At 33.4% G+C, this 17,125-nt stretch overlaps 1 protein-coding gene across 1 annotated transcript in view; it reads right to left on the bottom strand.

The window, feature by feature from the left end:
- Positions 1-278: 278 nt before the first annotated feature.
- LOC115877766 (cell division control protein 42 homolog) overlaps positions 279-17,125 on the bottom strand; it is an 88,409-nt gene continuing 71,562 nt past the window's right edge. Inside the window, exons 3-4 of the mRNA XM_030894077.1 lie at positions 1,632-1,838; positions 279-684 (exon numbers count right to left, since the gene is read on the bottom strand). Of these exons, the coding sequence (XP_030749937.1) occupies positions 496-684; positions 1,632-1,838 (396 nt within the window). The 3' untranslated portion in view covers positions 279-495. The remainder of the gene's footprint in view (positions 685-1,631; positions 1,839-17,125) is intronic.

Here is a 17,125-nt window from a genome sequence, read left to right as displayed (position 1 = left end):
AAATCAAATGTATTAAAAAGAGATAAAAGTTAGGTTCATACATTTCTTCTATGCGGTATTGCCGGATTTTGCATCAAAATTTGAAACCGCACAAGTAGCAATTTATAAAAAATGTTGCATCTAGGATTGGAACTTTATTTTTCACAATTAGTTACGCATATTACTACAGCTGTAATAGATTATATTTAGCTTAGATATATTATTTTTACTTCAGTAATATACATAAAAGTTTTTAAAATAGTTTAATTTGTTCTGCACACATTTTCCTACAAATGTAAAAACCGGCAACACTGTATGCCGCTTTTTATTTTGCCTCTCTGTCTGTCAACCGGTCATTTATATTTATCTCTGTCATATGCATTAAAATACAGACCACGCAAATGGAGTGACTAGACCTAGCATATTCTTTTATCTCTTATTTCTTTCTAGCTTCGACCCAGGACGTTTACAAAAACAAATAAAATTCAAAGAGATTATAAAAATCTCCCTCTTATTCTATCGTTTCCAACAACACAGTTTCAGCCACCATTTCTTGTGTCGGTGCCTCCTTTTCAAGGCCGACGTGATAGCCTCGTCGAACGCCTCTTTCAGGTTGTTGCAGGTTTTGGCTGACGTTACCACGTAGGTGGCGTTGAGTCTGCGCGCCAGTTCCTGCGCTCGCGCCGTTGCCACAGTCTTTTGATGCTGAAATTAGATCAAAAAGAGGATTAAATACGTAAATATGATTCTAGGTATATTAATTTGTGTTTTATTATTCCAGAAACAGTAGTTAAGGTTAGAAATAATATAATTAGAATTTATATGAATTAGAATTTTTGACGATGTCTTATGTCAATTCTTAGGAAGTAACGTCTAGAGACTGACATCGACAAAACTATCGATTGTCATTCCTCAGCCCTCTTTGACGCCCTTTTTTCGATCATACAATATTTCAATCATTGTGGATTGCTTCGTATTAAACAATACAGCTTCGTAACAATACAGGTCAAAGATAATAGCTATTTTTTATACAAAACGATAAAATGGTATTTTATCGTCGACCGGAAAAATAATTTCTGAAGACGATAATGCAATTTTATCGTCGTGTATAAAAGAATATTTTTTTCCAAACGTTTTAAAAAATATTCAGAAATTATTATTTCAAGGAATTTATTACGAGTAGAAAAAATATTGTGCTGGGTTGGCGTTGGTTTCTATATAATTTGACAAATAAATAAAGCTGTTTCTTTAGTTGTCAATATTTTTTAATTCTCTTTCGTGTCGATTGCTGATTGAATTGGAGCCAGAAATGGCTCAAAACGAAATAAGTAAATTACCAACAGATATTTAGGCTGAGGCGATAAACGCCATATCCACAGGCCATATCCAAACTGCTTCCATTTAAATCCCGAATAACTTATGAAAAGGAATACAAAAAATTTCAAAAATGGAAGCAATTAAAAAACGTGCAAGAAGAAATAAAAGTTTTTAACCTATCCTCGCTGTTAAAGTATCATTTAATCTACCCTTGCGGTTAAAGTACTATTTTATCTACTATTTTTGATAGATATAAGGCAATTTTAACAGCTGCTATGAAAAAAAGTATCTAAAACAAGGACCTATAAATTTTTCTCTTCTGTGAATATACTAACCTGCCGACTGAGATTGCTTATAACCTCGAAATCGTTGAGTAGGTCCGATTGACAGCCGACCAGTACTACTGGCGCCCCCAATCGGGTGAGTTCGTCAGCCCATCGCTTGCAGGCGGATTCAAAGGAGGAGGGTCGTACTACGGAGAAGCACAACATAAATACATCAGTCCCGGGGTAACAGAGCCGTCTCAGAGATGCCCCTAATTCCTGTAAAAGAACGAAAATTGTTTACTATTAACTTTATTTAAATTAATTTAATAAAAAAATATTTAAATTAATATTACGTAAAATAATTAGGAGATGTTACGACGCAAGAATATTAAAAATATTCATTATTCAATAAAAATTCGTTGTACACATTAGTAAATACTTATTTTCCTCTAAACACGATTATTATTTGAGAGATCCCTTACATCAGAAGTGGGATTTTTTGTGTAGTTGTGAGAATTTAGAGCAGTGAATTCTTAATTTTTTTTGGCATAACTAGCGCAGTAATTATACCGCGACGTTAAAGGAAAAATTCATCTACATCCAATTCATCTGAGACTAACTCCACGTCCACTTGTTCAACGTGTTTGTCTTCATCGTCTACTTTGTGCTCACTAAAATTGCAAGCCTACCGAGCAATGACGACAGCAAAAAACCAGTGTCTAGTTGTCGCTTAATAGTCTACGGTCCCATCTCCGGCTCCCTTTTTTCCACCTGCGCGCAGACCGTTCCCCGTCGCCCGCCGCACGATCCGGCCGGCCGTTTTGCACCGGGGCCGCCGATTTGCATAATTTGCGACATCACCTTTCATGTTCCGGCCTCTCGCTTATCGCCCGCCTCTCGAGCGGTCCATAATTTCGGCCGGATTTATGCCGGACGCGACAAAACGGGTTTTAATGCGCGCCGCTATCGACGCCACTGATCTCGCGCAGCGGAAAGATGCTCGGACGGAGGTTAGACTATCGGAGGGACTAGAGGAGCAAACGAATTTTATTATATTTTAGGACAACATTTTTTTTATCAAACGTTACAAAAGTATGAATTTTTGTGACGTGGTTGATAATATAAAGGGTCATTTTTGTTACTAAGCAAAAAAAACTACTTTTACGCCTAGGCACAAAAGTACAAACTACATAGTATAATATATTGTTTTATTAAGAGTAAAAATGATGACGTTTGAAATAATATAAAAATATTTAAAAATAATGGCTTGTAAAGCTTTATTTTCATGCATCCGTTATCCGTTGATACGATAGTCCGGCGGCACTCTGATTGGTCGTAGTGTTTTCGCGCCACTTTTCATCCGTAATTTTTTTACCCCAGCTCGTCAACGGAGAAAGATCGTAACTCTGATCGTAAGATAACGGACGTTTTGACACTTTTTTGACAAACTTAATTTTACCTTAATAAAAATATAATAGGACAAGAGCTAGCAAAGTCGGGAAAACAAGAATTTTAAGAAAGCTGGCTTTTAATATATCTTTTTGAATAAGAAGACTAAGGAAGGAGCATATCAAAAATCTTACCGCGATGGGCCTCAAATATGGCCGACTTAAATTCCGGTTTATCAGTGCCGTTCTAATTTTATTTAAAAAATGTGAAACTATGATGTAGGGTAGACCTGGGGTAGACTCCATATTTTTTTTTATTTTACGTTGCGAATAAATGTTGGTAGTTATTAAAATTGTTATAAAAATATAAAATTCTAATAAAAATAGTTAAGTTATAATAATTATTTATAACTATAAATATCCGATACGCTACTGAAGCAGGTAAGTCAAATTGACGTATCTAAATTCTTTGACATCTAATCTTTGACAAGTAGTAAATAAAGCAAAAATGCAAGAAAAAATATATAATTAGTTAATTTAAGTGCATTTCATAAATGATCGGTTTACTACACGTATGTATATTATATAGTCACTTACAAGCAAAAAGTTGTTCCATTATTTCACTCGATTTTTGCCGAGATCTACCGCACGCTACACAACCAACTATTTTAGAGTTTTTTTTTTGCGATAAATCGCGATAGTGTCACTGTTAATTTAAGTTCGGCCACAATTTCCATCTAGATTTACTACCTTTATACACCTATCAGTAGTAGAATAAATAATAAATAACATAAAATAAGCTCCGTAAAGACTGACAAATCCACAAAATTTCAAATCAAATTCAAATGTGTCAAATGAATCGCCAAACAGAACTGTCAAGGATCCCCACCCTAGAGTCCTTTTTCCGCCCACCATGCATGAATACATGGATAGCATTATGCTCCTTCCTTAGTCTTCTTATTCAAAGATATATCTTTTGCTATGTTCTCCTGTGCTCTCTTGACCAAAATGCAGGCCGTCTGACTGCCGGTAGACTACTGTGGTTCGCTACTGCGCATCACATCTGTTCAGGGTATCCCATTTTAGTGTGGTTTATGGGATTTCTCGTTTATAAGTAGAGATACAATGACGCGATTTTCACATTATTTTGCTACTTTTTTATGAAACTAATAATGCTACACTCCTTAGTTCCTGAAATACAGGGCGAATTTGTGGTGCGCAGTAGTGAACAGATGTTGAATACAGATCTTAATTGATATCGTGAACGCAACGTCTACCGGCAGCCAGACGGGCCGCATTCTGTTCAGGAGAGCATTACATATGAAGGAACTATGGTTACGATCGTTGTATTTGACACTTTATGCCAGATTAATAATATATTTTCGTACTTTTTTGATTAGGCGTAAAAGTGCTTTACTTTTATATCTAGGCGTTAAAATGACTTTTTTATATTGTCAATCACGGCTCAAAAATTAATACTTTTGTGACGTTTGAAAAAATATATTTTTTCAAAAAAGAAGCAATAAACATCGGTTTAACTTAAAACTTAATTTTATTTGTTACATTAATAGTAAAGCCTAGTGCGAACGCCAGTTTTGTTGTAAAATGAATGGTTCCGTCAATTCTCTAGACGGTTTTCCGTCTTAATTCAGTCCAAGTAAAACGGGTCGTTCTTTCGTCTACACACCAGGTTTTGCCTCATAAATTTTGACTGAACAGGAAGACTGACAGGTAAAACGCTACGTGTAGGCGGGACTTTACTTTAGTTAACATACAAAAACACATTATTGATTATTATTGATACTTTATAAGTACAATATTATCAAAAATTACACTATTTTTACATTACATCATAGTACATTAAGATACCAAATAAGCCGAAATTATCTAAATAAGTTTATTTGATCGCGTTTGATTGATATGGAAAACTTTTTATATCCGGCGATTGGGATATAATTACATGTAACGTCGCCATGTAAGGACGATTAATGCAAACATAATAGAACAATATTACAATAAATCACAATAAAGTGTCATCGGTATACCCAACTAGCATACCGTTTAAATAATTACATGCGATAAAAAACTAGAGATTATAGTTTGATACAATCATTTTCTTTTTTTTTCGTTTGATGTATTTTATACTTGAACGTTATTCAATTGATTGAACTAATTCAACAATCAATTTAACTTACAATTTCATACATACGAGGCGTTTCGGAAAAAATAAGAAGGATAGGAAAACAATATAACATACGAACATCTTTCAAAACACAAAATACACTTCGATCCATTTTATCACATACTAAACCAATGAATACAGAACAGCAAACAAAAAATGTAATATACAAAATGCCATGTGAATGCGATAAATTTTACATTGGTGAAACATCTAGACATGTTCGAATTATAGAAAATACAAATTATTTAAGAAAGGGAGATTTTCAGAAATCTAAGATTTGTCAGCATTCATGGACACAGGGCACAGGGTACAGAATAAATTTTAATAACGCCAAAATTATAATGAAAGAAGCGATAGCCTCTAAAAGAAAAATAAAAGAGGCTTTTTTAATACAATCTAATAAAAATAAATGTATTGATTGCTCAGGCATCTGTAGATGTTAGTAATGTATGGCAATGGTTTCTTTGATTTTAAAGAACATAACATAAATAAACATAACATACGTAAAAATTAAAAATAATCATACAGAAAGTTTGGGGCTTTTTGGTTTTACCTTATTAACTAATTGTTATCAGGTAGTAATTGTTAATTTTGAAGTTTAACTTGATATAATGTCATTTAACAGAACGTCAACGGTTTTTGTAGGCGTATCTGTTTTAAAAAACTAAAGTGTTCTCGATTAGTTGAATTTAAATATTTTAAATAGTTTTTTTCTTTATTCTTTGTATTTTTTTGCTTCCGACGACGGAAAGAGATAAACTTTCCGAAACGTTAAGCATTTTTTTGTTAGTTAGGCAAATTTGTATATCTAATTATATATTATCTATATTATATATGGTAAATTTATAGAAACGAAATCCCAGAAAAAAACTTCAGTAGTAAATTCAAGCACAAAATCATTTTTTTTTAATTTTCAAAGTATAATAACTCAGCTATTTTGGACTTATTTGAAAAACGGTAAAGAGAAAATATGTTTCTTTTATCGAAATCTACCAGCCCTGAAAATATTTGCACTTATTTAAGACTCACTACTTCATAAAACATACCATCCTGGACACTTCATCTGCGTGGTCTGTATTTTAATGCATGCGACAGAGATAAATATAAATGACCGGTTGACAGACAGAGAAACAAAACAAAAAGCGGCATACAGTGGTGCCGGTTTATGTACGTGTATAGGAAAATGTGTGTAGTAAAAAATATACTATATTTTTAAAACTTTCATGTATGCTACTGAAATAAAGATAATATATCTAAGCTAAATATAATCTACTATAACTGTAGTAAAATGAGTAACTAATTGTGAAAAATAAAGCTCCAACCCTAGATGCAAGATTTTTCGTAAACGCCTACTTGTGCGGTTTGAAAATTTTAATGCAAAATCCGGCAATACCGCATAGAATAAATGTGCCATCCCGACTTTTATCTCTTTTTAGTACATTTGATTTGTCATTAAGCTGTCTACATCACTGTCTTAAGCCGCGTCCAAGCTACTCGAACAAAACGTTCGCGAACATATATAATTCACAGTATATACTCGTAGCAGCAGGTCGTAAACTACGGCACAGCCCATCGCATCGGTCTGATGCGACCGAGGACTGAGGTGCGGGGAAGAATGCGACAACCAGTTTGCTCTATAGATCTAGGATGCGTTTAAGTAGTCGCTGTTTTTTCGAGTGCCCGGATTTCGAGTGCAAGCATTTTATTAAATAAATTAACCGGTAAACAGTTTAAGAACTTTTGTCGTTGAAGAATCAATATTTAGCAGGCGGAGGGTCACAGGGGTCTTTTGGTAGATTATTCGTTATAGTGTATTTTTAAGACCTGTATTCAGCCGATTCTACCAGGTGTTTCTCAAAAGGGGCTCACTTTTTTACTTTTTTATTTTTTCAGATAATACAACGAAATTTGGTTTCTTAGTATATGACATAAATTGGGATTGATTGACGTATTCAATTACCTTCGGTCGCTTCCTGTTTCACCGGAAATGACTACAACTTTGTATTTTTAGATTGTATCCTAAGTACTTTTTTACTTTATTTGTGATAGAAAATGACATTCTGAATAGAATGACATACCATACATCAATTTTAGACAATTCCAATTAAATAAAAATAGCATTTTAAATTTCAGTCTAGAGTGGCAAGACTGAGTTAAAACTATTAATTTGTAATCAAAGAACTTTGGAAACATATATTTGATCGTGTAATTTTTTTCGTATCCTTTCATGACCGCTTAAAAGATGCCCAAATCGTATTTTTATTGATAAACCAAATTTTTCAAATGGTACGAGGCTGGCTCAGCATATTTGGAAAAAGCATTTTTTACGAATAATTTGGTACCACATACTTGGTATTTGGAGTAAAATTGTCGTTACGTTTATTTATGGCCATTTTTAAATTGAAAATGTCAAAAGTTAACCTATAATATATCATTCTATTTGGAATGTCATTTTCTATCATATACGGTAAAAAAATACCGAGGGTACCATTTAAATCAAAAGTTGTTGTCATTTCCGGTGAAATAGGTAGTGACCGAAAATAAATGAAAACGTCGGTCAATCCTGATTTATGTCCTATACTAACATACCAAATCTCGTTTTTTATCTAAAAAATTAAAAAAGTTATAGAAGTAAACCACTTTTCAGAAACACCCGGTATATTTATTTCTAAAAATGTAATGGAAAAATTTAATTTCCGGTGTCAAACTTCCTATTAAGTAGTAATTTTTAGTTTCAGAATCCCATAATAATTCCGGTTCTTAATAAAAATAATCATAAAGGTCTTTATTAACAAAAATGAAATTACATGGACGAAGTCTAGCTACATAGCTATTCACACTCAACCCACAATAAAATTAAAATTTTAAAATCTTTTCTTTGTGTAAACAAATTAGTTGTAAATGTTTTTCACGATCCCAATCAATAACTGCGTCCCCCATTGTCGAATAGGTACTCGATAAAAAATAAAAATCACAGATGGACGCCCGAAATTAAATGAGACCCTTCCAAGTGTCCGGTACAATGTCTGCCGAAATGCACGCCGTTCCCTCCTTTTGATTTTGATTTACCGACACCCTTCGGAAAAAGAACGCGAGCGCTCTAGCATAGGCAGACGCACGCTCTGGCGTACAAGCTAGCCGTTCGGTGCTCCGCGCTCCTTAATAGGCCTAGGCTAGCTGTACTTGTTGGCTTTATTATTTATAAATCTACCTATCTCACAATTTTCACTTAGTATCGGTTTAATTATATATGTTCGCGAACATTTTGTTCGGGTAGCTTGGACGCGGCTTTACACGTTAAAATCCAAACCACGCAGTTTCGATGACCAGATCGGTATAAATCTCTACAATAGTCTATAATGTATAAAGCTGTTGGCTATCGAGCTAGTATTTTTCTACTTTTTACCTCTCTGAATGTTTCAACCTTCATCTCCTTCATTCCTCAGTGTTTCACGATACACTGAAGACCGAAAAAAAACACGAGAACACTATAAATCACACGGGAATCTTTGTGGTTGCTCACCATCAAAAACTGCCTCAGTAAAAAAACGCATTAATTCCAGACCGATATTAATAACACCTGACCCAAGAACAAAAAAAACACAACATAAAACCAAGCATGAAAAAATACAAAGCAGGAACGTCTTAAATCATCTTATAATTTGCCATCTCGATTAATTGCCTCCATGGTCCAAGACCGATTTGCCTTGCTTCGTTTCTTATAAGATTTTTTATAATGACCTCTCCGTGATTTAGTAAGTTAATTTAACATTAAAAAGTGATATTTATTAATTAAACATTATAATGCGAAACATTCGATAATCAAAATGATGATATAGCATTGTTGAATACTTACCTATTAATAAAAAAAATTGTGTGTCCACTATGTGCCCATATTTGAAGTGAAACTTCTTACTAACAGCTATTAACTTGAAGGATTTGAAGGACACGTTTGAAGAAGTGTAGTTTAAAACGTTGAAAAAGTAATAATTAAAAAAAAAATTATGCGTAAAAAATATTTTATTACGTGTAAAAATAATTTTTATGTGTAAAAAACTGGGTTGGCATGATTTAAATCATGATTTAAATCAAGTGATTTTTTTAATTTTAATCATGTGATTTAAATCAAAAAAATAATTTTTTGTCATACGCTCCCAAAAACAGCTATTTTACGGACTCATTTCAGTCCGTAAAATGTTTCTTTTTCGGCCTAGGCCGTAAAGGTCGTCATGGCAACCTTTATGGACTAAAATGTCTAAATTCGTTATTTGGTTGTTTTATTTTGTCATTCGAAATTTGTCACAAAATCACATAAAATTATACATATATTTATAATTAAATTATTAAATACTAACAATATCAAAAGCTAAGTTATTTGTTTAAAGTAAGTACCTAGGTACCTATTTAAAAGAGGCTTTTAAATTAAAATATTCTTAAATTACAGTCACAAACATTCAAACCATTTTTTTTTTTAATTTCGAATGACATGTCAAAATGCGATGAAATAAACAAACTCGTTACTAAGATATGAATTTATAAGCCAACTTTTTCAAACATTATAATTTCAAATATGGAAAATTTGCAAATATGCGTTCTAAAAAACTGTAAAAAGCGTATGACAAAAAATAGTGTATGTAACACGTACCTAAATTATGTTTTTTAGGACTCATCTACTATTTCGGACTCGGCTAACGCCTCGTCCGCAAACAGTAATGATTCGTCCTAAAAAACATCATTTTAGGTACTAGTTACATAAATAGCTATTATTGAAACTTTATTATAAATCAAAAAATAACTGTAAAAGTTATAAAAATGTGTCCTAGAAAACTATAAAAAATATTTCCATAAAAGATATAACAGATAATAAATCGAAAAGTAATTGTATATGTTATAAAACTATATAAAAATATCTATTCATCAATTTAAATGTTGGGCCGATTTAATTTCGTGTGAATCCATTAGACCGCTAAACGCAGGGATTTATTTTAAAATTTATGTATAAGTGACAAAAATTCGCTGTTCGAATACATATCATTCGCAGTCTAGTGCAGAACTAGGTTCTTCTGATATAGAGACTATATCTTCACTCCCGAGAATCTATAATCGTTAGTCATGTGCCAGGAAATATGTTGTTTATATTTTTTTTTGAAACGGTTGTATTTTTCCAAATTCTTACCGACATTTTGATCTGCAGTAAGTATTTTACACTTTGACATTAGATAATACTAATTTCAGTAATTTCATTCTCGACTTAAGACTATTTCCGAACAATAGTGTATTGTTTTATTAGGAGTAAAAATTATACTTTTTTTGATAATGCTGTACCTTTGAAGGACCATCGTAAAGCTATTCCGACGTTACAAGGCAGCACATAAAGTACATTTTTACTCCGAATAGAACATACTATTTTTTTAAAACAACAACAAATCATTTTTTAATCAATTTCAAACATTGCAATTAATATAAACAGTAATCGAGCAACAATTTGTACACTCGTTGAATTTGACACTTAATATCAGTTTAATAATATATTTTTGTACTTTTGTGCTTAGGCGTAACAGTGCTTTACTTTTATGCCTAGCCGTTAAAATGACAAAAATTAATACTTTTGAGACGTTTGAAAAAAAAATCCTTTTGATCTGAAGCGAGCGACTTTTTTGCGAAATGTATTGGTGACCGATGTGGAAAAATGACAAACGCACCGTAGAATTGTTAATGTTATCGATATTGGGCAGAGTTATAAAGATTTAGTCATTTAGGATAGGACTTTAATTGGAAATAAGTCCTAGTCATTTGGAAATCCGATTTAAATATTGTTTTGAATTAAAATAAAAAAAATCTGATTTAAATAAAAAAAACTGATTTAAATCAAATAAATCTGATTTTCTTGATTTTTAAAAAAAATCATGATTTTTTCCAACCCTGGTAAAAAATAGTTTTTTTACGCGTCAAAAATAGTTTTTTATGTGTAACAAATAGTTTAATTTTTTTTAAATTAATAAATAATTTAATTATTTTCACAAAATTTGTATTAAAATATCAATATTTTTGATAAACACGTGGACTGCTCACAAACACACGTCGCGTCACTACGTATTTCTAAGCCGTAGGCTGTCCTTACCACTCTTCGTCTCGCGTTCGTGTATCACGGCCTTGAATTTTTACTTTTAGCGCGCGTAAAGAAGTTTGACTACAAAAAGTATAAAGAAAAAACTATTTAAATGGATGAATTTAATTTCTTACATTGAAAAAAAATTGTCAATTTCACAAATATCAAAGTCAAAGCAATTTCCCATAGCCTCTTTAATTATAAATATTTTTTTCCGCAGCCGCTACGGCTAATGCTTTCGGAGAACTATTCTTAGTGGGACACCCTGTACATTCTTATTAGATTATAGTTTAGCCACAGCTTATTCATAACCAGCTTGCCGATTAAAGCATAATTTACACTGTATCACTTTTAATGTACGGAGCGATCAACAATGATTGAAATAGTTGGCAGTACTGAGTATTTTAGGATTAGCTGTCGGTACTGATACTGATACTAAATCACCTTATTGATTGAAAAACATTTTTAGAAAATTATGTCAATTTTTTTGACTTTTCTTCATTTTTTTGAAAATTTACAAGCTTTGACTTTGATATTTGTGACATTATACACGACGATAAAATAACATTTTATCGTCTTGTATAAAAAATAACTATTATTTCACTCGTTTTCGAGGGTGAATTTAAAAAAAATCTTTCAAAAATCATTCGCAATCTTTCAAAGTAACTTATATAAAGAAAATCAAGTTTTTACAAAGAGTTTTTACCAAACCTTCGTATTTAAAGGCCTCTTTTCTTAGACTAAATAGGATACTAAGATTATAGAAGCTTTATTATTAAGTCAAACAATTCAAAATAAGAACTTTTAGACCCCACCCTCTCCTACTCTCGCTCTGTAATTATTGTAATTGTTGTAAAAGTACCGCCCGCGCCGTAAATAACGTAATCGGACTGTTATTTGTGGATTATAGCGTTTAGATCGCGAGCGCGTATTGTTTTGTTATTGAGGAAAAGTCGCCGTAATTATACGCCTCGCGATAATACGTAACTTTCTTTATCGGGAAGAAAAGACGGAATCGTTTTAAGTATACCTTATCGAGTCGGTGCATAAACGAGGCCGACTTTGAAGGTTTACTTACGTAAAACGATAAGGTCGCTTGAGGATGACTGATTCATTTTTATATAAGTACAGATATTGTTGTTGTAATCCTACATTTAACCAAAAATGTCTATATCTCTGTGGCGGATTCATCTTGTCACAACACTTAAGAGTCTGTTACGCTGTACTGTTCGGATCGCTCTCAGGGGTTCGTAAAACAGAAAAGAGAAAGATAATAATTGAAAAAAGTTGAGCCTTTGTTGATTAATTTTACCTCCTTAGGGGATACATTTTCATAAATCGCTTTATAGGGAACCATTATTTTTTCTATTTTTTTCCTTTCCTTAAGAGTCTATTAAGGAGAGCGCGCACTGCATCGGATCGGACCTTAAAGGTGTACGCGCACTGAATCGGTACCAGTCCGGCGAGAAACGGCAAAGGCGGTGACTCGACTATCGTAGATAGGTAGAGGTAGGAATCTGGCCTCTACAGGCCGAAATGTTTTAGTGGACGCCGGCGCCGTCTATATGTACGATGGTCGCAGTCGCTTTTGCTGGTCGTTCCGATCCGAGCGCGGAGCTTTACGCTGTACTTTCGGGTTGCTCTCAGGGGTCGGGTAAAGCGGGTGTGCGGCCGAAGGAAATATATATTATATTTCAGAAATCTGCCTAAAGCCTAGCCTGATCCTGTCGTGTTAAGCCACACCCAAAATTCCAAACACACGTGCTTTGATTAAGGCTTGATTAAGGCTTACAGAGCTTCAGCATTTGCCATAAAATAGCGAGCAATTTGTTACAAAACCATATAAATTATATATCACTGTAATCACAAAACTTCAATCTATTTCTCTATTGTAACGGAATTTCAAATTATGTCTTTATTTTCGAGAAAATTTAGTCCAAACAAGATATATTTTGTTGATGTTTGACCATCAAAATCTTAAAAATAAAGAAGTTATCTAAAAATGTGCCCCAATACGTATATAGTATAATCCTTTATCTTTAATTTCCTGCTTCATTTGTGTAAAAATACCTAGCCAGTTTTACATAAAACGTTAAATGCCGAACGCTTATTTTGATACTTTTCCGAACTAGTGAAATGGACTCTTAAAATATTTCTAGTAACCCAGAAATAACAATGTAGAAGCCAAAATAATCCTTTTCATCCCACCAAGCTACCGAAAAGCAAACCAGATGAAAACTTGTCTACCCCAGGCAAGACTTCACAAAAATCCGGACAAACTCTGGACGTCATAATTTTTTAGCGATATAAAGGTGCGTCCAGACTTAAGCATTTTACAAGTAAAGACTTAGCGAATTCTGCTTTGCGCGTTCGGTTCGTTCTGTTGTTCAGGCTAAAAATGCTTTGAAATGTGGACGCACCTTAAGAGATTTAAAAATAGTATATTGTTTTATTAGGAGTAAAATTATACTTTTCGCAGCGAGGCTGTGTGTTTAACGATATACAGCAGGGACACAAAAAGTCATTTTTACTCCGAATAGGACATGCTATTTTTTTTAAACGCCACAAATAAGTTTTTAAACAATTTCAAACGTTCTAAATAATATAAAAAGATTTAAAAGTAATACCTTGTAAGTAATTATATATCGAGAAACTATGGTCATAGATAAAGGAAATAAATTTAGATTGGTGAGCCCGTCAAAATATATAATTGTTGTAAACGATTTGGCGCTGCTAAAGCGGTTGCTAAGAACAACCGCCAAACAATGACAGAAATAATTTTCTCTTGTCAAAGTCAGAATCTTCAGAAATTATAAAATCTCTCAAAATTTAAACCGCCCTCATTGAAAAAATACCGAAAAGTGTTTAAAGCGTCCCTTCTCAAAGTAATTATTGCTATCTTGTGAGTTTAATTTAAATTTTACTTACTCAAACCCGTGATAATTGTGAAAAAGTGGCATTAAAAACTAAAAAAACTGTGTTGTGAACTATGAACTGCAAAAACCATCGTGGATCGTGGCATAACGTCGGTTTCCAATGTTTCATAGATATTTGACATACATGTTCTTATATAAAATAAAGGCTCTGGTGCACAACAGGTCCCCACGCATTTAACACTTTTTTGGGATTTTTTTGCAAGATTATCTTAAACTGAATATTTTTAAGCATAAAAATTGTTGGTTGAATGTGTTTTATCTTTAAAAAGCGGCAAAAAAACGTATTTTAGGTACAGGCGACGGACAGTAAATATGTTAAATTTTCTACACGGATTCAGTAAAAACATCACATATTAGTACTTTATTACCTTATATAGACGTGGAATGATCTAATTTAAGCACAAAAATGTAACGAATCTTCTTTGTAAGCATAAAAATTAAGAAAATTATTTATTTACATCAGCTCAAGCTAGCAATTTTATGACTTTTTCGATTGACAGTTAATCGATCATCGGTATGTCATCTATGGCCTTCGCATAGAATTTGCGACGTTGTCAATAAAATTACTTTATATGATTTTCTTCTGAAATAAAGTTGTTGTGGAGGGACTTAAAACGGTAAGTTATCACTTTAGTGCAACAAAAATTGAACTGTCTAGTAGCTTATTCGTTAGTGTGGATTATTTTAAAGCAATTTCTGAAATAAAATTTGCGGATTTTTCAGGTTCTACGAAAATATAAGTTTTTTTAATATATACTGTTTTTCGACGCGTAATCAATGAAGTTTTGTCATTAGGCTCAATTAGGTTAGCCTGGTTATTTGGAAGGTGGTAATGCATTGGTTAGCCTGGTTATTTGGAGGGTGTTAATGCAATGGTTAGCCTGGTTATTTGGAGGGTGGTAATGCATTGGTTAGCCTGGTTATTTGGAGGGTGTTAATGCATTGGTTAGCCTGGTTATTTGGGGGTGTTAATGCATTGGTTAGCCTGGTTATTTGGAGGGTGGTAATGCATTGGTTAGCATGGTTATTTGGAGGGTGTTAATGCATTGGTTAGCCTGGTTATTTGGGGGTGTTAATGCATTGGTTAGGTTAGGTTAGATAGGCTGGTTATTTGGAGGGTGGTAATGCATTGGTTAGCCTGATTATTTGGAGGGTGTTAATGCATTGGTTAGCCTGGTGATTTGGAGGGTGTTAATGCATTGGTTAGCCTGGTTATTTGGGGGTGTTAATGCATTGGTTAGGTTAGGTTAGATATCTGGTTATTTGGAGGGTGGTAATGCATTGGTTAGTCTGGTTATTTGGAGGGTGTTAATGCATTGGTTAGCCTGGTTATTTGGGGGTGTTAATGCATTGGTTAGGTTAGGTTGGTGGGGAGTGTTTGGAAGTACGCAGATCACATCCATTTCGGAATCTTACTGAACAAATCCGGGAAAAATATATTTTTAAACAATTGTGCTAAATACTGTGTAATGATTTTATTGTCAATTTATTTTTATAGTGTTTTTGTTTTGCCTCGTTTATTATATTTTTAATTTTTCGTGTTCTTAAAGTGCGTACTAAATGTAAAAAAAACGAATATAAAGTAGAACGTTTTCGTCGATTTTACACAGGGTGAGTATGGCAACACTGTGCATAACCTTGTATTTTACTGTCTTTATGAAGGTTATAATAGGGAGTTTTCGCATTGAAATGTAGTGAAAATTTGGAATTTTCAATTATTTTTTTTCGTAGAAAAAGTGGTTCATCCAACAATTTTTTTCTTTTAAACCATTCCATTAACTATGGGATCCACATTAAAAATTAAAAAAACCACGATTTCGTGGGGACCTGTTCTGCACAAGACCCTAAAATAAAGTTTCTTGTATGCAACACAGTGTATTTTATTTATAAAATTAAAAGGCAACAATAATAAATTTGAATAAATAATATTTGGCGACACAATTCCTGAAAAAGCCGAACCGCTGCGAAATTGTTAAAAGCTTTGGGTCGCAACCGTTGCAAGAATAACGCCAAATAATATTTACATTGTCCTTATGGGCACTTTCCAATCTTGTTTGATTTATCTATGACTATGATAGACTATGATTATGTCGCTGAATTTGACACTATATGTGGTATTTGACACTTTTAGGTGTAAAAGTGCTTTACTTTTATGTCTAGGTGTTAAAATGACTTTTTAATGTTGTCAATAATGTCGCAAAAATTAATACTTTTGTGATGTTTGTTTTCAAAACTTAAAACTTCCGAAGTAAAACAATGAATTTACACTTCTGAATTTATCGTCGATTTTTTAAGTAACTAAATTTGTTAAAACTAATAGATTATTTTGCATTAGTGCGACACTTCTTAATGAATGTTTGAAAACTCTGCCCGGACCCAACCGGATGTAGTAAAAATCCGGACATGTCCGGATTAATCCGGGCTCTTGGTAACCCTGGTAAAGAGCAGTCTACTCTGTGGCGCAGAGACTTGGTGAATAGCGGAAGCCAACTGAAGAAAACTGGAACTGGTAGAAATGGATGCCTATATAGAAGAACCTTAGGAATTTCCCGAAGAGATAGAGTCCGAAACGAAGAAATCCGTCAATGAATAGGAATAGAGGGATCTTTGGCAACCGACATCGAACGCCAACAACTTGTGTGGTACGGACATGTCCAGAGGATGGATGACACCCGACTTCCAAAACAAATTATGCAATGGATACCCCAAGCGTGGAAGCGTGGAAGACCTAAGAAGACTTGGAAGGAGGGTGTCACAAGTCACAAGAGCAATGAGTGCCAGAAATCTAAACGAGGGACAATGAAACGATCGGAAGATACGGAAGTTAGGCATCGGACAACGTCGCAAGACGTTCCAGACCGATATACAGTATGATATGTGATATATATGATAATGTATAGTATATATTATGAGACACCCTAACCCTAGAAACGCAGTAAAAATAGGTA

Source organism: Sitophilus oryzae, unplaced genomic scaffold, assembly GCF_002938485.1.
Source record: "Sitophilus oryzae breed Bouriz unplaced genomic scaffold, Soryzae_2.0 scaffold_1498_pilon_pilon, whole genome shotgun sequence".
Lineage (NCBI taxonomy): Eukaryota > Metazoa > Arthropoda > Insecta > Coleoptera > Curculionidae > Sitophilus > Sitophilus oryzae.
This window is presented reverse-complemented; position numbering and strand designations above follow the sequence as displayed.